The sequence below is a fragment of the Eubalaena glacialis genome, chromosome 13 (genome assembly GCF_028564815.1).
Source record: "Eubalaena glacialis isolate mEubGla1 chromosome 13, mEubGla1.1.hap2.+ XY, whole genome shotgun sequence".
NCBI classification, from domain to species: Eukaryota; Metazoa; Chordata; class Mammalia; order Artiodactyla; family Balaenidae; genus Eubalaena; species Eubalaena glacialis.
In genome coordinates this window covers 68,394,057-68,413,090 of record NC_083728.1, presented here as the reverse complement: position 1 = coordinate 68,413,090, position 19,034 = coordinate 68,394,057, and the positions used below count along the sequence as shown (strand labels likewise).

At 44.6% G+C, this 19,034-nt stretch overlaps 3 protein-coding genes and 1 long non-coding RNA gene across 8 annotated transcripts in view; 2 read left to right on the top strand and 2 right to left on the bottom strand.

Annotated features, from left to right (window-relative positions):
• PDXDC1 (pyridoxal dependent decarboxylase domain containing 1) overlaps positions 1-1,912 on the top strand; it is a 57,156-nt gene extending 55,244 nt beyond the window's left edge. Inside the window, exon 24 of the mRNA XM_061209933.1 lies at positions 921-1,912. Within this exon, the coding sequence (XP_061065916.1) occupies positions 921-980 (60 nt within the window). The 3' untranslated portion in view covers positions 981-1,912. The remainder of the gene's footprint in view (positions 1-920) is intronic.
• On the bottom strand, positions 240-14,009 carry NTAN1 (N-terminal asparagine amidase). Of its 3 annotated transcripts, XM_061209939.1 has the most exons (10): positions 13,825-14,009; positions 8,181-8,283; positions 8,039-8,104; positions 7,646-7,754; positions 5,691-5,764; positions 4,087-4,140; positions 3,514-3,567; positions 2,406-2,503; positions 975-1,088; positions 240-585 (listed from the first exon to the last, which is right to left on the bottom strand). In XM_061209939.1, the coding sequence occupies exons 1-10, from the start codon at positions 13,903-13,905 to the stop codon at positions 406-408; spliced, it is 933 nt and encodes a 310-aa protein (XP_061065922.1). In that variant the 5' UTR covers positions 13,906-14,009; the 3' UTR covers positions 240-405. The 3 variants fall into 3 exon arrangements, with proteins under 3 accessions (XP_061065922.1, XP_061065923.1, XP_061065924.1); XM_061209940.1 differs by lacking the exon at positions 8,181-8,283 and having other exon boundaries at positions 13,825-13,907; XM_061209941.1 differs by lacking the exons at positions 8,039-8,104; positions 8,181-8,283 and having other exon boundaries at positions 13,825-13,907.
• LOC133104294 (uncharacterized) overlaps positions 13,216-19,034 on the top strand; it is an 8,750-nt gene continuing 2,931 nt past the window's right edge. The window contains exons 1-4 of the long non-coding RNA XR_009703515.1: positions 13,216-13,389; positions 16,707-16,955; positions 17,166-17,690; positions 17,996-18,106. This is a non-coding gene — a long non-coding RNA (uncharacterized LOC133104294). The remainder of the gene's footprint in view (positions 13,390-16,706; positions 16,956-17,165; positions 17,691-17,995; positions 18,107-19,034) is intronic.
• Positions 16,173-19,034, bottom strand: part of RRN3 (RRN3 homolog, RNA polymerase I transcription factor) — a 25,408-nt gene continuing 22,546 nt past the window's right edge. For all 3 annotated transcript variants that reach the window (XM_061209935.1, XM_061209937.1, XM_061209936.1), the window contains 2 exons: positions 18,406-18,493; positions 16,173-17,502 (listed from right to left, as the gene is read on the bottom strand). In XM_061209935.1, coding sequence (XP_061065918.1) covers positions 17,341-17,502; positions 18,406-18,493 — 250 coding nt within the window. In that variant the 3' untranslated portion in view covers positions 16,173-17,340. The remainder of the gene's footprint in view (positions 17,503-18,405; positions 18,494-19,034) is intronic.

Below are 19,034 nucleotides of genomic sequence, written 5' to 3'. Positions count from 1 at the left end.
TAAGATATTTTGAGGTCAAAAAAAAAATCTCTGTGAGATGTATAAATTCTCACCGAACTTTACTGCATTTTAAATATTGTTCTTTTAAACAAAATAGATGACAGTTTTTTCCCTTATTCACTAATTTAGCAGAATTAGACTTACCCGAGTATCTGAAATAGCTGCTTATAGCACAGTGAGAAAGCTGGCTTCTTCTCTGCCTCTCGTTACTAACCAAAAAGTAAACCTAAACAAATGCCTTTGCCAAAATAAGATTTTATTTTAAAGTCATTTGAAAAACACGGAGCAAGGAAAGAGACCTAAGACTGAATGGATGTAGATTCCAAATTCATATTCTTTCCTACCTCCACCAGTGGTCTTTTGTCATGCCAAAAAGTTGCTTTCTTTGGTAATTCCTATTTATTTTTAGCTTCCTGGAGAAGAGATCTTTTCCCATAAGCCATCTTCATTTTTTTTGTAGAGTAGAGCCTTATTTCCAGGAAACAGCGTGTTAGCTGGAGAAGGGTATTTCTTTAAAAACATCAAGGTAGATCTGATATGTTCAACAAAGTGGGGGGGCTCAGCCAGAGGTGACGTGGAAAGGTTCTGGAAAAACAAGATTTGGGGCGTGAGAGAAGAACCCTGCTCTGTTCCCTACTTTGGTAAAGATGTCAGAGTCTCTCTGTGCTCCTAAACATTAATCAGGCTGTTCTCAGATCACTATATATGTAATTTGTAAAACTGCATAAGAAACGAGGTGTCCTGGGTTAATGAGAACAAAGCAGTTGGTTGCCTACTGCTCCCCTGCGTAGATGTCCATCCAGGACTCCACTTACCCCCAACTGATACAGCAGCTAAACAGGGTCTGTCAATGGCATCCTCCAAACACTGAAGGAAAAGCTGCTGTTATCTAGTCTAATCCCTTTTTTTTTTCCTTACAGATGAGGAAACCAAGGTCCACAGATTTAAGATTTACCCAACCTGTAAATTCTCACCTCTAGTATTTGCTTATCATCTTGCTGCAACCAGAAATCCACATGGGGAAATGGCATCCAGGAATATGGTCCTATACGAAGTTGTTCTGTCTTTGCATCGTAAATACTAATCATCTAAAAAAGAACATTTCAAGGATAGAATTTAAGGAATGTTATCAGCTTAAACCCTACCTTTAATGCAAGCTCCAGTGTAGTCTTGAAATTAAGGCATTTGTCTGGATGATAAGCTTCTTTCAATTTTTGTCTCATAGTAACAGAAGCTGCTACTTACTGAATACTTTCCACCTCTCTGGTACTGCACTTTGTGGGAAACAGACATTACTTTGTTTAGTTCTGACAACAGTCCTGCAGGAAGATGGCATTTTTCCCATTTTGGCTGGAAACCCAAGGCTCAGAGAGATGGGCCCGTTGCCCATGTTAGGGCCAGGCCCAGACCCAGGTGTGTCTGACTGAAGTCCACACTCCTCAATGCTACATGAAACACTGCCTCATTATTCACACCCCGAGTAACCTTGAAACTTAAAAGTACACATGCCGTTGCTCCATCAAAAGAAGGGAAAAACCAATTTGTAAAAATGTTAATTTGCCAAATGATCAATTCCCTGAATTCTCAAATGTGCCAATGGTAGTTTTCAGCTTCACCAGCAATGTTCAATTTTGGTTACTGAGACTGAAATATGTCCTGAATCTTAGCTAAATCAAGGCTGTTACGCTACTTGAGAGGCTGCAAAAGGAACCCTAACAATGTCAAAGGGTTGGCAGAACAGACCATTGAATCCAGACATTTCCAATGAACGTGGCAGCATTTCATAACTGAGATTTCTTTTGGGTGCTCTGAATGCGATTTCTATTTTTTTTTCACACTTTAAGCATTTTAAAAGGATTCTTTCACCCATTCCTCAAACAACGTGTAAGTCTTAGGTTTTTATTTTTCTAACTTTTAAAATGAAGGTGTTACTTAATTAAAAAGCATCCTAAGGCAATCAGACTTTTAAAGTGATTCGATTATTCTTGGGGTTAATCGATTCATCCCAGCAAACTGGTCTTCAGTTACTTGGTCCAGAGGAGAGTGTGATCCTGAGGTGCAGAGGGGAGAAGGCTCTTCTTCCCCCTTAGCTCGCCTTTCTTTGCAGCAGCTTCACTGGTAAAGTTCTTACAAAGTAAAAGGGGCTCGTTCTCTTTGGATCTGGGTGCTGGGTGTTCACATACCTCCCCAACATCTTCACAGCAGGGAACTGGGGTCTTGAGCTTATAACTGAAAACGTTCATTATTATTCTACATGGTGTGTTCGTGGTGGTTCCTGATCATGTACAACTTTAAAGAACTGACATAAACTTTTCATTTCTAAGGTCTATAAAACTTAAGACTTTGGAGTGTGATGCCCCCCTTTTTTCCTTAACCCTGTAACATAAAGATGATCTCAAACTCACTGGTCCTCCTGTTAAAGCTCGTGCGGCACGTAGCTCTTCCTCCGGACCTCGGTCTTGGAAGGAGGCTCTGTAGATCTCTGAGGTTTTGATGTTGACAGCTGTTGAGGGACAACAGGATGACTTCCAATTGACAAAAGCCACAAGGGTTGGCACAGTCTCACACTTCCACCACCACATGTAATAGAATATGGATGAGTCTCCCTCAGAGAGAAAAGAGTGGAAACTGAACAAAGTTACTCTTAGGTGTCTGTAGCATCTCCCTTCCTGGAAAGGGATAATGCAACTCTTTAGCCAAGCATCTCGCTGAGAAGAGCTGAGACCTGAGCTGGACTAGGTAAGACCTGGTTCCAAACCAAGGGCCCCCCCCAAAGGAGGTGCGCCATCTCTTCAGACAGCGCGTGGCAAAGCCTCCCTGGTCAGCCCTGTGACCAAACACGGCTGCGAACATGGCCTGGGACTGGGGCCAAATCTGGTGTTTGTGTGTTGGTTTTTACTAACCATTTCAGACATACAAAGTATAGAGAATAAAGCAGTGAGCACCCAGCCAAATAAATCAAATGTCACAGGTATGGCAGGAGCCCTCTGTAGAGACAGCCGGGCTCACCCTATTACAGCCTTGGGAGTCCTAGGGGCTGTTATAGGAGGGAGGAAAGTTCTGGGTTTTCTTCAGCCTGGTGGTTGCACACTTTCCTTTGGATCTCTGTTCTCAATCAAAACCTTAATTAGTTCCCTAAGTATAAGAAGATTCAAATTCAAATGCCCTGCTCCAGCCCCCAGAGCACTGGCTGGAAAAAAGCAGAGAGGCCTCTTGGGGGAGCAGAGACCACTGACATTCAGCTTTCCCCTAACGGGGGTGATGCCTACACTTTATATTTGCTACCCTGTTTCTTTTCACAGCCTTCGGATTTGGATGTTTTCTCTGTTTTGTAGATAAAGGTTAGAGAAGGTAAGCTTCTTGCCCAGCAAATACACCGAGAAGTCAGGATCTGAACCTAAGGCTGTGACACACCAACAGCAACGGGCTTACTAGCTGGTGGAATCGGCCTTTAACCAGAGCTTGTCTTGTCAGTGTGAGACCAATAAACCCTCCGATCAACACGCTACTTACCAATGCCATAAATTACTGGAAAGTGGTTTTCATTTTCTTCCCGGTCATTTAATTCTAACACGTAAAAAAAAAGAAATTTTAAGATCAATTTTTAAGAAATACCAAACAATCGCTTTTATTTTCCATAAATAAAGGCCAAGAAGGAGCCCCCACTGCAAAAGGGGGGAAATCCCTGTTTCCCCGCTGAGCCCCAGAGCAGTAAGGTCATAGCGAACAAACGCCTCTCCAGAGTCCGGGCCTCCCAGCCGCCTACACGCGTGGCGGCAGCTCCTCTCCGGGATCTGGCCCCTCCTCCTTCCCAGGAGTACAGAGCAGACTGCTGAGAATCCCAAGGAAGGACAGAGGAGTTGCACTCAAGGGGGGTCAGGATCTCAACTGAGGTTGAGCAGGATTTGGAGTGGGGAGGGCGGAGAAGGCCATCCCAGAAGATATGGGAAAAGCCAGAAGGCATCAAAGCATTGACAAACAGTGCCGTCTGCGACTGAGGCACGGATGCTGGGTCCTGCTTTAAGAGCGAGGGCAAAACATCCCCGAAATCTACAGCTTTGCTTTGGGAAAGATGGCAGAACTTACCTGTCACACATAATGTCACCAAGTGAATGTCATCTTCCTGTCTGTCAAATTCACCTACAATGAGAATTTAAAAACTGATGTCAAAAAAAGTTCCTTTAGGGACTTCCCTGGTGATCCAGTGGGTAAGACTCCTCGCTCCCAATGCAGGGGGCCTGGGTTCGATCCCTGGTCTGGGAACGAGATCCCACGTGCATGCTGCCACTAAGTCCTCAGGCTGCAACTAAAAAAAGATACCACATGCTGCTGCAACTAAAAGGATCCTGCATGCCACAAGGAAGATCCTGAGTGCCCCAACTAAGCCAGCACAGCCTAATAAAATAAATATTAAAACAAAAGCAACAAAAAAACCCCAAAATCCATCTGCCAATATATAAGCCAGTTCTGAGCTGTGTGCAGTATTCAAAAGATTTCAGGCATTTGACACACAATTAAAAAAAAAAAAAAGTTCCTTTAATTAGCAGAGCATATGCTGAACAAGTCAAGAAGGGGACAGAGAGTCGGATCCACTAGCCTTCCAGTCACAACCTGGCCTCTATCAGAGGTCAGATCCACGTGAGCTGATGCCCAGAACCCTGCCTGCCAAGGGACAGATGTGCTCCTAGCCTCAAGCTCAAAGGAAACTTCGACCAAGGCTTTCCATTCTTCTCTCCATTCTGAGAGGTTGGGGGGGCAAACTCATTCATAAGATTTTTAGCCTTTTCCTAAATAACTATTTTTTCCTGATTATTAGTCATAAAAAATTTGATCATTATGAAAAATTTGGAAAATACAGGAGAGTGGAAAGAATATGTGGGTTTTTAAAGATATAAGTGTATGGGCTTTTAATGCCCATAATCCTAGCAGTTAACATTCAGTATATTTCCTGCCATATTTGTCCGTGCACAGCTGAGCTCAGATGTAGACAATTTTATATCCTGATTGTTTTGTACATATGTATTTTCCCATGTAATTCAAACCTCTTCATAAGTATTATTTTTTAATGGCTATATAACTATTCCTCTACTAATGGACATTAGATTATTTCCGATTGTAAATAACATTCTACTGCCCATCTTTGGGCATAAATCTCTGTGTACATTTCAGGTTATTTTCTTATAATACATTCCCAGAAGGGGAATTACTGGGGCCATGATGGACCATGATGCCAAATGGCTTTCCTGACAGGTTACACCAAAGTATGTTCCAGTGCTGCAGGAATACACCCACCTCACTGTCTCATGGTTAATCAAAGAACATCTTTTTTTTTTTTTTTGTAATATTTGCTAATTTAACAGGGGGAAAATTGGCTTTTATCGGGGTTTTAATTCTCTTCAGATTAAAATGGACATTTCTGCCCAGAAGGTGGTTCCTGTTTTCACACAATTCACAGCACTTGCTATTTCGGGATGCATCACCTGCTATTTTGAAAGAAAATCTTGTCCCCATCCCATTAGCTCTGAGCATTTAGCTCCTTGCTATCCAGTCTTTATGGAAGATTCCAAGCTGAGCAGTTTGTGTGGCTCCAAGCAGGTGCACCCCTCGTAGGTTCTGTACTAATTGGGATTTTTATCTAAGCAAAAATAGATACATATTTTTATCAAATGTGAGGAAAAAAGTGAACTTACTAAGAAGCTGATGCGTCAGTTTTTGTGACAACTGCCTGTCATCACTGAAGCCGCCCACGAGGTGCACTTCCAGCCTGGCGAAGAGACAGGAGGTGGTCAGAGGCCGAACAGCACGGGATAGCGTGTGCTGGGTCTGCTGTGAACTTTAGCTCTCGGCTCCCGGGCCCCGTTTACGCCTCAGCACACGCACAAGAACTGGTGCGGCACACTGGGACCCTGCCCGGGTGCCTGGGGGCCGAGCGGAGCCGTGTCTTAACACAAACATGAGGCCACCTCAAGGCACAGGGTGAAAAAGGCTACCCTGGAAGAAGACAACCATGTCACACTATCGACCCGCCCCCAGCGTGATGCTTCCAAAACCTCTTAAAAGTCTCAGCCTAAGAGGACCTGGGGTGCAGAACTGGGAAGGGCGGGACTGACACCATCCCTGCACAGACGCCGTCTTCTCTACCGCCCAGCGTCGTGGAGAGACGGGTTCGCATCTCCGTTTCACGGAGAAGGAAACTGCGTCTGTGTCTAAAGCACATGCTTATCTACAACACCAGCTTTTCCCAAAGTGTGTTCCCCTGAACACTGGCCTCATGAAACAGAACAAAGTGTTCTTGGGGTTAAATAAGTTTGGGAAGCCTTGCCTACTCCCCAAGGGAGTCACCATGCACAGCAAAGCTCCACGTAGGAAGCCCTACAGCTGGAAAGACCACACTAACTTTGTTAACCCTGAGTGCCCCATGCACACTTCTCTGCTAACCCCTGGTCCTCAGCCTGTGACAACCTGGCAACCAGAGCTTGGGAAAGTGTGGCCGTATTTCACATCCCTTCTACTGACAGACAAAATCCTGCTGAGGAATGAACCAGAATCTTCTGCATCAGCAGCACAGGGCAAAGCATCAAGTCGCCTCATGACATCTTCTATCTCACAACTGTGTGCTGAGAATCATGGAGTTGGGCCCATGGCCCAGTCCGGCTACGTAACCTGAAGGGCCCAGAAGTCTGGCGACTGCACAAGCCACAGAGCCGTGAGGCTAGCCCAGCCTGTCGCAGACCTGGCAGGAGAAGAGTTAAATTTAAAAACTGCTCTGTGTTACACTAGTGGAACTCGGACAGAGAGGCTGGTCTTTTAAACCCCTGGGATTCTAAGAACTTGCATATGACTAGACTAGTTCATTCAAATGAACTGCTGCCTTAGACTTCAAACAAGATGAGATGCCTGCCAGGCCCGCCAACGAGAGAGAAAGGGGAGAGGACAGGCGTGAGCACCAGCCAGAAGCCAGGCCGCGGCCGTGGGCCTCCCGTTTAACTAACCCTGTGGCTCTGGGAAGCTGAATCTCGGGGCCGCACACGTGAAACAGGTGGTCACGCTTTCTGTCACCGGTGAGAGGGTTGGGCGCTGTGGTGGACACCCAGGGCAGGCGTCAGCTCTTGCACAGAATCCACGACACTGAGAACTGCACCCCCTTCCTCCCGGCCATCTCCGGCTCCTCCCCAGCCTTGTGTTCCTCAGAGCCCTGTCCATCGTTTAAATCCTGTTGTGCTGACATCTCCTTGCTGTGGAATATGAGCCCCGCGGGGGCAGGGTTTGTCTACTTCATTCACTGCTATGTCCCTATAACAAGTTCTAGTTCACAGGAAACGTTCAACAAACAACTGCTGAAGGAATGAAGAGATTCCACCGCTGGGGTGTAACAAGGCAATGTCCGCAAAGCGGACATCTAAGAGGACATTACTGAGAACAGAACTACAGATTCAAAGTCAAACCTCCCCTCGTACCCGCCACCCATTCACTCCCTCAGCAACTACTGATGAGGGGCCGACGCTGGGCCACGGTCTGCTGCAGGGGACCAGGTGGCCACGGTGCTGGTGACAGGCCATGTTGCTGGAACAGCTGCCACAGCTGTTTCCTCTACGCGATGGTGTCAAGTTCCCAATATCACAAAACAGAGTAGCGTGGAGCTCACCTTCCATATTGAGTGTGGTCAGAAAAGGATTTTATGGAGTTCATGATCAAGGGGACCTCAGCTTTGGTGTCAGTTCCGTCACAATGTGTCAAGCAGGTAGCCCCATTACCTGAAGAACAAGGGTGAAACGACTCATGTTATTCCCAATGAGAACTCGGGGAGCAGGCCAGGTCTACGCCTGTCCATTCGGACCGCCTCATCTTTGAACAGCCTGTAAAAGGAAAAATAGAGACGTCTGGGCTGCCCAGCCAACCCATCTGACCAGGGCCACAGGGAGGGGCCATGCAGATGGAGAAGAGGTAAGCGGAGCCAGGAAACGCAAATCGAGAAATTCATGGTCCCACGTGTCGGGTCCATTTAAGTTAACGGTTTCCTTCATCTCTCTCATCATACCTGTGTGCCTCAGGACCACAATGTGACAAGTGGTGGCATCATCAGAACCCAGAATGGAGATGGAGCCTGTTTAAAAAAGAAATAAAATAAAATATCCAATAGCCTTTGGGGATAACGCCCAATTCACTGCTTCCTAACCTACCATCCTTTGGGGAGGTCACTGCAAGCTCTCTTTGCTGAACATACAGAAGGCCCTGGGGTCCCACTTGTTGAACAGACTGACCTCTGAGAAGTCTGGCTCTTTCCTGTTTAATTAAAAACAAAATACAATAGTGATGGAAATTAGTGAGGATTGAGTGACTAGAGAGGTGGAGAGAGCCAAAGTGTGCCCTATGTGGGAAACACACACTCGTGAGGTCTGAGGTGTGTGTATTATCTGACAGAAAAGCTAAAATAAAAAGGCAGCAGCAGTAACTACCATGTGGAACAATGTGAAGGAAACAAGGAAGTTCTGTTCTTTTTTCACCCTATAGAACAAGACTCTAGTACCTATGAAATAAGATGCAAAACTCTTTTCCCCATTCTTTACAATTGTAAAGAGAATCAGATCCTATGGACTAGGGGATTGGGTGGCTCAGAAATCACAGACCTTCTTCACTTCCTTTAAAGAGGAGGAGGGATCCAGACCTTACCTATCTCCTAATCTAGTAATCCCCACCTCTGGAAATCTGTACTGTGGAAATAACCCAAAAGGCACTCAATCCCTGTGTTATCGAGAGTGGCACAAAGCTGGGGACAGCCACAGAAAAGGCAAGTAAATTATGCAGAACCAACTCACAACTGCTAACTGCACAGTCATGAAAAATGAAGACTATGGGAAAAGAGTTTGGAAATGTAAACTGAAAAGCAAGATTCGAGTAAAAAAAAAAAAAATTTAAGCTGCAAATATGCTGTTAATACAACAATGCTAAAAATGTTGCCACATATAGGGAAAAATACTGGAAGGAAATTCACCAATATAACCATGATTGTGTTAGAACAGGGCAAACACAAGTCATTTAACTGTCGCTCTATTCTCCAAATGTCCTATGATGTAATTATGTTATTAAAGTAGAAAACCAAAAAGGAGCCCTCATAAATAAGCAAATTTATGAAAAGATAGGTTAATATTAAGTGTGAAAATTCTGACTAATTGAATATTTGTATAAATTCTTATTAGTAAGCCTGGGGGGAAAAAACTCAGGTGGTTAATTCCTTCATAAGAACTAAATTAAACTTTTTTTTTTCAAAAATGTCAAATTGAGGCATCACTAAAATGTTTCATAATTTTCTTCTTACTTGCAACAAATAAACTCCTCAATAAACAATTTCCTAACCATGTGTGCAAATACAGAGCTTGTGTACTGTCTAGACCAGGGAACATTTTTATGGTCTTATACTGTCTTCTGGCCATTCCTCACGGTTGGTGCTAATTTAGGTTAGTGCTTGCTTACTTAACAAAATACAAGAGATGTAAAAAAACATGATGATACGCTTGATGAGTTCTAGAGGGTTCTCTTTTAATAAGCTTTCATTAATTGGAAGCAAGGCAGCAGTTATAGTGAGACCGGCCCCTCCATTTAAGAAAGGAACTAAGTTGGGATTAGCAGATGCAAACTATTATATATAGGATGGATAAACAACAAGGTCCTACAGTACAGCACAAGGAACTATATTCAATATCCTGTAATAAACCATAACGTAAAAGAATATGAAAGAGTATATATATATAACTGAATCACTTTGTTGTACAGCAGAAATTAACTCAACAATGTAAATCAACTATACTTCAATAAAAAAAATGTTTTAAAGAAGAAAGGAACTAAGGACTGAGTGAAGTGCAGTGTGTGATCAGACGGCCGAGTCAGGGAGAAAGAGATGCAGCCAACTGTGCAAAAACTCAAAAACCTCATAGCAGTAAGCACTTTTCATTTTCACACCATTTCTCACCTTAATTCAAAATAAGATAAAGGAGAATGCAGAATTTCCTTTTTATTATTCCTTTAATACTTAACCTCTTTTTGTTCTTTTCGGGGAGGGGGAGGGAGAAGTCAAGGCAAATTTTTACCACTCATTTTCACAACTTGGTCACCACCCAAAAGCAAAGCTATTTCTGAGAAATGAATTATCACTTGCGTGCCCAAGACCAAAAATCACAACGTCTCTCATCGACACAGCTCCTACTATTTCCCAGAGAAACAGAAGCACAAATTATCAGGAGAGAGAATGGCCAGAAAGTGAAAACAGCAACATTGCTTTGGTCTTTCACTTTAAAAAATGAAAAAAGGTTAGCCAAAGTTCTCCTCTGTGGAAAAACACACAGTCCTACTTTATAAACTCGCATCCTTTCTGAAATAAAAGCAGTTGTTTTCTGAACTTTTTCTATCCGCTGGACGCTCAGATTCACGAAAACATATCTTTTCCCACAGTCTCTCCCTGCTACGGCTCATCCTCGTTTCCCAGTCCCTATCGGATGGCACCGTTCTCTTAACCCAGGGGTCAGTACACGTGTTTCAGAGAAGGGCCAGTCAGTAAGTATCCCGGGCTTTGCAGACCGTGCGGTCTCAGCTCCTCAGCGTGAAAGCAGCATAGACGACACATGACAAGTGGCCGTGGCTGTGTCCCCAGAAAGCTACTTACGAGTGACACTGAAATTTGAAGAAAACGGGAGAGCAAGTATGAGAGCGCCACCAGGCGCAGCCCTCAGAACTGAGCCTTCTTCCCACCCCTCGGGTGCTACCTTATCTCAGTCCTTTCTTCCCTTACACCTAAATTCCTGCAATATAGTGCCCGGGGGGAAGACACAGAGCATGGTGGTGCTGGGGGGCCTCTCCCTGAGCCAGCGACCTGGGCATTAGGCTGAGCTTCGATGCTTCGTCCCCTCCTCTGGGAAACGGGGCCGATGATGGCCACTCCTTCGGCTGTGGGAGGATTAACTGACAGCAGGTCTGTAGGGGGTGGCTGTCACCATTCCCCACCTCTGGTCCCCTGTCCTGACCCCGCTTTTCTGCTCAAAAAAACCCTTTTGAGGAATAATTACAGGGGTTTATAAAGATTTAGCTCTGTGAACGTTCCTAATGGGGAAAGAGCATAAATAATCGCGCATGCTTAAAGGCAGGAACGAAGTTACGTTGAATTCCATGGGACTGTTTCTCAAGAGGCCGCAGGACCAGTTCCTGAGCGTCCAGTGACTGGTTAAGAACAAAGGCTCTAGATAGCACCGCCCAAAGGCGCTTTCTGCAGCGATGGCAAGGATCTGTACCTGCCCTGTCTCATACAGCAGCCACTGGCCACACGTGGCTGTCGAGCACTTGAAACGTGGCTAGTGTGACTGAGGAGCTGATTTTTAAATTTTATTAAATTTTAATTAACTTAAATGTAAATCGCCACATGCGGCCAGTGGCTAATGTATTGAGCACTGCTGCTCTAGAGGCAAAGGCAGACCGCCTGGGTTGCGATCCAGGCTTCACCACTCACAGGATGTGGGATCTTGGGCAATTGACTCCACCCTCTGTGCCTCAGAGTCCCCATCTGTAAAATGGGAACAGCAGCAGTACCTGCTTCCTAGGGCTGGGATGCTCAGCAAGTTCCACGGCGTTGCTATCATTGTTGCTGTTGTTACTATTATCCTATGCTAAGCATAGCTACGGACAGGCTTGTAAGTGCTGCTACTGCATACTCACAACCTACTGTCACATGAAAAAGACACATTACAGAACAGAATATATAGTATGCTATCATGTAAAAAAGTATAGCAAAATGTGAAGCATGGTTGTGGTCACAGATTCTTTTTTCTTCTTTTTGAGATTTATAATTTCTATTTTCTTACCAAGGGGACACTACTTGTTATTAAAAAAAATAATTAAACCTTTCACTTCTCCACACTGCACGTCAGCTGAAAGATCCATCTAAACCCCTGCCACCTAGGTATGACCTACCTCTCCCAGCTTATGTTCCACTCTGCCCCTCCTGCCCTCTCTGCCAGGGAAACGGGCCAGTCCACCCGCCTTCGGGGCCCTTCCCCTCCCACCCAGGGGCTAAGGGGCACAGTCCAGCTTGCTCAGCTAGAATGCCCTCCCCCTCTTCCCTTAGGCTGCTGAGATGGAAGTGCCCCCACCCCCGCCTCCCCATTCCTGTAAGGCAAACTGGTCCCCACTACACAGCATTTCTAGGCCACGTCTCCCCAAAGAGGCCAAACCTTCCTTCTAGGGGGCCAGCCGCCCTGGTATCTCATCTCATTCCCCCTGTCTCCACACTTAGGGGGCTGCCTTGGACACTGATCTAACCTTTTACCATAGAAAATTTCAAGCAGACATAAAAATAGGGTGCCACCTATATTCTTTAGGCAGCTGCACTTTTTCTCCCTTGGTGAGTCGTACTCCCAACTGCACCAGTTCATGGTGTGGCAGTGACACAGTACAAGGAAAGTGCTTAACACTTAACCTAGTGTCTGCTAGGTGCCCAGTATGTGTTGGCTAATATCACTATTGTTTTCTTGAAATGCAAGTTGAGAATCACACAGAGTTGTCCTCTTTTCCCCGTCAGTAACACCCCCACGCATCTTTTGGGTCATTTTCAGGGGTCATTCTGCTCAGACATTTGTGTAACAAATATTTACAAAGCAGATTCACTGACAGGGACTGCCCTAGGCTCTGAGGATACGAAGACACACTGTCTGCCTTCAGGAAGCTTACATTCTGGGGGAGAGACCAAAGGAAAGTAAACAAAACAAGCATGCAGACAAAATCACCCTGCAACTGTTACAGAAGAAAACCCAAAAATACCTTCCCTAAGCCTACAGACTCAATCAGGTTCACCGGCTTCACTTTGCAGAGTGAAAAGGGGCATTTTTTTTTCCCCCTTTATGGCACTTAATTAACAGTCATGGTATTTGAGCCACCCTGTGATTAAAAACCATCCCCACCCTATAAATGTCCTGATTGTGGGGAAAGAGGCAAACACCATAGGCAACGTACATTAGAGGCTCAACATGAATCTCTTAAATCAATGAAATGGTTGATTTCCCCTTAGCTGGATCTGGGGCAAGTGGGAGGTTTGGTTCGGATTTTTTTTTTTTTTTTTTTTTACAGTAAAAACCCTTTTCCAAACAGTCTCTGCATAAGCCTGGACTAAGGGTTCAGAGGTCCATCTAAGGACAAAAGCAGGAAACAAAACAAAAAACCCTTCCATAGGGTGTGGTTCCTCAACACGGCCCAGCTGGGGGAAAATAGGGCCCTTTCTTCCGACTGAAACTAACCGGGAGCCCCAGGCCCCGGGTCTAGAAGACTAGGCGACCCGCCGGGATGCCCCTGCCCACCCCAGAAAACCTCCTGCTTCCTGAGGACCCAAGGACGATGCCGCGCTCACCACGGGTAGGGATCCCCGGCGAGGGAGCGAGCAAGGGCGCTGCCCAGATTTGCCTAAACGGGCCAAGTCCGGATTGGAGGTTGGGACCGCCCTGTCTGGAAAAAGGGGGTCCCGGGGTGTCCTCAAGCCGCGGTGCTGGGCGACCCCGGACAAGTCACCTAAACTCTCTGGGCCCCCGTTCCCTCCTTTCGAAAAGAGGGGCTTCAGCAGATGCCCTCTAAGGTCCAAAGAAGGTAAAAGCTCCACAGATGCCTCAAGCGAGGGCAGAAACTCTGCTGCCGGCGGCCTGGGCTCCGGATGTGCCGATAGCACCTCCGCTGCGCCAAGTTTCGAGCCTGATTCGGGGAGAGCGGGTGGTGGCGGCGGGGTGAGGAGGGCTCTGGACCGCCTGCGGATTCCCTCGGGCCCGCCTCGAAGCCCCCCGCCCGGGCCCTGCTCACCTCCAGAAGCGGGTGGGCTCGGACGAGGTCCCCAGCGGACTGCGGCAGCCTCACTCGCCGCCCCTCCACGAGTAGCGGCATCGCGGAGGCGGCCCCCCTGGCAGGCCCAGGGAGGCGGCGGCCTCCTCAGCCGCGGGCCGCCCGCCGCCCCTGCCCCCGCCCTCGCCCTCGCCCTCGCCTTCGCCCTCGCCCTCGCCCTCGCCCTCTCTCTTGGGCCGCCCCGCCGCCGCGCCCAGCCGCGGGTGCCACCGGGAAGTGGAGTCCGACGGAAGCGGTGCAGCCCCAAGAGGCTGAGAAAATCTAAGGGGGGGGGGGGGGGGGCCGCCGCATGGCTCCATGGGAAACGTAGTCCAAACGGGAGGGAGCGGCCCGCCTCCGCTAGGGGCGCTGGGAAATGTAGTTCTGAAAGCGTGAGCGAGGAGGAGGGAGTGGAAGAGCTGCGCTCTTCGCGAGGGCCCTTGCCCTCAGGGCCAGGCTCACATTTCAGCCAACCTGGCCTGAGTGCGGGCTCTGGGGTCGCCGCCTGCCTAGGTTCATATCACGGCTGTACCACTTCCCATAGTGACCTTGAGCAAGTTTTCCGAGTTTGCGAACCTGCCGTGCTGCTCCATAGGATTGTATTTAATAGTAAACACAACCTGTCTTAAACTGGGGAAATGGAGCCTAAAGTTTGCTAGCCCCACACATTCAGAAATCATTAATAACACTTGGTGCTTGACATTCAGTAGGCACTCATAGATGGGCTAAGAACCCTGGGAGTAAAGATCAGCAAGATACCCTACAGACCCTACTGAGGACAGGTACCCTGGCGTGAGACTTCTCACCTTAGCTGAGTTTAGAATAGTTATAGCTATTCTAAAACTTGGAAATATTACCCAAATAGATCCAACTCCACATTAACAAAAATAATTTTACAAAAGACTGGTGAGACGAAAAAGAGGCCCCACTTCACACAGAGCAAAAACTATTAGAATGTCTATAGGATGCTGTAATAAGCACTGCCTGGCAGGTGGGGCCCTCTGGCCCTTCCCCTCCAGTTGAGATTGTTTAAGTTGGTACCAAGTAGGTAATACAGGTGAAACGGAAGTTATCTTTGCCTTGAAAAGACCTTTCCATGAAAGTGCTTCCAGCTTAACGAGACTTTCTCACAAGGTAACCAAACAGCTGACTTTACGTGCATTTTCATCAAATCCTCACAACCATAAAGTAGGTATTAGTAATTTCCACTTTTATTTTCAAAGTGGAGCTCAGAGAGAGGCTAGGTAACTTGCTCAAGGTCACACAGCTGATTAGAAAGAGAAGACAGGTCTGACACCCATGACACTGGTCCTTTCACACTTGTATGAATTAGCCACTTCTCATTAAAGAAGACCTGCCCATAGCAGACAAACAAAATGATGGACCCTGGAACTCCTACCCCAGTTGAAAACCTGCTTTTGAGTAAGAGGGATAGGAAAATCCTGTTTTCATATATAATTCCCAAGGAGATTAAACAACTATTTTTTTTGCACAGATGTTCCTTAAAAGCATGTAACTTTTTGGAAGTGTTTGTTTTCCTTGGACCAGTTGGGTGTGATCAAGGAAAGTCACTGACACTTCAGATGCACCTGGAAGCCATTCTCATCACCAGTATGCAATTATTTTTGAGTACTTGCAATCACACTGGCAATACTTTTGCCTCTAATAAAGTATCAATTAAGTAAAGTCTCAGTTGCAGTTTTCTATTGCAAAACGGTCCTTTAATACAGTAGATCAATAAATATAAAATAAAAAAAACACAGGAGTCAAAGAACATTTACATGAGAAGCTTCTTTACTGGGGTACCTCCCTTTATTGGCATAAGAACAAAAGTTCCAGATTAACCACGTCATTGTTTTATTTTCACAGTATTTTTTTTTCTCAAACTCCTTTGAAATTTTAGACGTATTTGTCGAAATACTTCTACATTAAAACTACTTCCCAACTCACAAAGACCCCACTTACTGTTAATTTCTATGGACACATTTTCAATTACTCATTTTATCCACTACACAAAAATCCCACTTTTTGTCAGCAGTTAAAAAAACAGAGAACCTGAAGGCTCTCAAACGACTTTCCAAGTCACCAAAAGAAAATCACCAATACCCAAAACTTTTTAAAACAATAAAAATTTCTATTTTCTAAAAACATATTTTCAGACTGAAATTCAAACTCTACATTGCCATCAATGTAAATATATGAGAGCATACAAAGCCCTAGGAAAGAGAAATTATTTCATTACAAAATATTTGTGATCAAGAAAATATCACTTGCCTTTAAATAAAGAATAGGAAAGTGACAGAAAAATAAATATATTTAAAAGCGTCCATTTTCACAAATAACAAGTACACAAATAAGGAATGAAGCTAAAATATGCAGGAGCTTCAAAATGACTAGCAGCGCTTGCACAAATTTATTATACAGCGAGGTTGTTTAGACTCCTCTCTCTCAGTGTTTAGTTATAAAAATACAAAAAGAGCCTCGCCAGAGGAGGATTTCACTGAGCTGGAATCCATGGTACGAACAGCCAGTAGACAGGGAGTGTAGCTGTAACCCTGACCTATTGTTGCTAGCAAAACCATTCCACCAATAACCTAAAATCCCCTCTCTTCCCCTACTTTTGGACAAAGAAATTCTCGATGACCAATATTACATTCCACTACAAGTAGTTCCAGTTCTGACAGCACTTCTGGGAGCGTCAGGGTACAACACTGTGAGCTGTGTTTTATAAAAGTCCAACCCCACTTCAGTCAATGTGAATTACATTTACCCAGAACTCCTTTTTTCTTTTAAACCCATTTTTACACTCACAAATGTATGATGTGTCTGATTCTGTTTCTCTAAATCCTCTCTCGTCCCTCTAGGCTTTTATTGGTTTCTGAAGTCCCTGGAGATCTCCTTCAGTGCCAGCTCCAACTTGCAGCATCCAGGACCAGCCCTGGCCACCTCCCCACACTTTCCTGCTATCTTCTCTGCACCCCACTGAAACCCCAGAACACAAATACAGTTACAGCAGAGGGGAAACAGCGTATCCAAAAGAAACTCATTCTGAAGACTTCAAAGAGTGTCCTTAAGGATTTTTCAGTGAAAAGATATCATATCAACAAAGTCCTGTAAGTATGGCTCTGACAAAAACCTCGTTAAAAATGCAATCTGTTAAAATAGGCTGTTGGTGATAATAGAAATTTCACAATAATTATGTCAAAAAGCTGTAACAAAAAAATGTATACATTAAACAAACGAGCCAAGCTTTCAACACTTATCATCAACTCCACCGTAAAATATTGCACATGATATTCTGTCTTTTCCTTTTGTCTGTACAGGAGCAAAACAGAAAAAACAAAAACAAAACAAATAACCCAACCATGTCTGTTCAGACATTAGAGTAAGTCTAACTTGAAAGTGAGATGCCTGAAGCATGTACTCGCTCTAGTTCAACACGATGCTCAAACAGTATGAACCTTGGTAGTGAAGGGCACAACGGGAGGAATGTCAGTCTCAATCACAAATCCTTGTGATCATGGGGGACTGATCTGGCAGGTATAAGACAGGTGGGGAGCCCACACTGCTTGAAGGACTGCGGAAATGCGCATCAAAGGAGCTCGGTGTAATCCCAACTTCACCTTTCAAAAAATCATCTTCTTCATCTTCCACCACCTCCTGCACAAAGAACAGAGATTATCCACAAGATCACACATGGCAGTTTGAAATGCTTTCAAGAATCCCTTTCCTCAGGAACGTGCTACTTCTGGAAAGACAAAGGTGAAGAAAAAGAATCTTAATTTCGAGAGCTTCCCAATGCACACTTCTTTATTACGAACCATCCGCATGACTGCTCATCACATGCTGTGAGTGTTTGTTTAAAGTCTGATTTTTTTTTTTTTAAACAGATTTTAAGCTCAAGGAGGGCAGGTAACACGATACGTCATTCTTGCTCAATCTAACATAATGTGAATGAATGAATGAATGACCATCCTCCTCAAACGCAAAATTTAAAGAAAGAATAAAACTAAAAAGAGCTTTCCAATGATTACTTATGAAAAAGAAGACAGGCACATTAAAGCTGACTTTTAATATAGAAATGAATGCGCCACAAAGAAACAAATGGTGACATTTTTTATTATTGGATTCTAATTTTCTCCTTTGGCAACAGCTGCCTCAGCTCCATGGCCACGCACTGGAGGACATGCTGCAGACCTGCATCTTCACCACCTGTTCATGAAAACCTACAAAATTAATGTTAACTTCTGGGAACATTTCAACAGTAAGTAAATCTGAGACTGTTACTTGGTGGTAACGATCAAGTGGTAGAGATCTAAATGTGTTAGGCTGATTTTTAATTACCCTTCACTTCCCAAAGTCAGCATGTGAAGTGTCTGGTTTGAACAATTCATTAAAACACAAACACTATTCTCGTAAGAACATAACCTGGGCTTGGAATTCTGTAAAGGCAGAATGAACAAATGTAGTTATTTTTCAAGTGTAACATTGCTATTAACTATTTGACTGTGCTCTGTAACCACATAGGAGATTCCCAGAAAGTATGTTGAATCACAAATTTACCTTTTTAATGGGTTTCTTAAACTCCTGAAGCTCTTCTGCACTCATGTCTTCCCACACCTGATAAAGAGGATCAATGAATTTCTTTGACCTGTCAAGAAGATCAGGTTTCAAAATCAAATTAAATACTACAGCAAAGGTCACCACATATTTAACTCTTTTCTCACAAGACCCATTACCCAAAATGAAGAAGTAAAAACTATCGCTCAAATAATAATAGTGTCCAAAAATATCCTATGTAGGTTCTGTAACTAACGGGGCTCCTTCTTTGTAAGAGTTCATCCACTCACGTAGATGGAGTATTACACCTATTGTTTCTCAACTTTTCATTTTCAAGTGAAATTACTTCTCAACTTTGCAAAGATTAACAGTGAGTTATAATACGTCCAAATGAAGATGAAATTATATTATTCTGGAAATTCCTTTTTAATACTCTTACAGTCATTTACTAAAAATAAATCTGGGAAAAAAGACCAATCTGGTTTCAGTCAACCAAGACTTGGGGGACCAGATAATCCCAAATCATTGTGTTGTTAGTTACAAACTGTCATAAGCAGAAATCCCGCTTCCATATATATATATATATATATACATTTGAAGTTAAGACTGGCCTGGAGGTTTTCCAGAACTAC

What these genes read in the sequence shown, in the direction of transcription:
- NTAN1 (XM_061209939.1), bottom strand. Translation starts at nt 13,905, where the DNA reads ATGCCGCTACTCGTGGAGGGGCGGCGAGTGAGGCTGCCGCAGTCCGCT. An exon ending in GACCACACTCAATATGGAAG is followed by an intron (nt 5,765 to 7,645) that starts GTGAGCTCCACG and finishes TCTCTTCGCCAG; the next exon opens with GCTGGAAGTGCACCTCGTGG. An exon ending in ACTGACGCATCAGCTTCTTA is followed by an intron (nt 4,141 to 5,690) that starts GTAAGTTCACTT and finishes TTCTCATTGTAG; the next exon opens with GTGAATTTGACAGACAGGAA.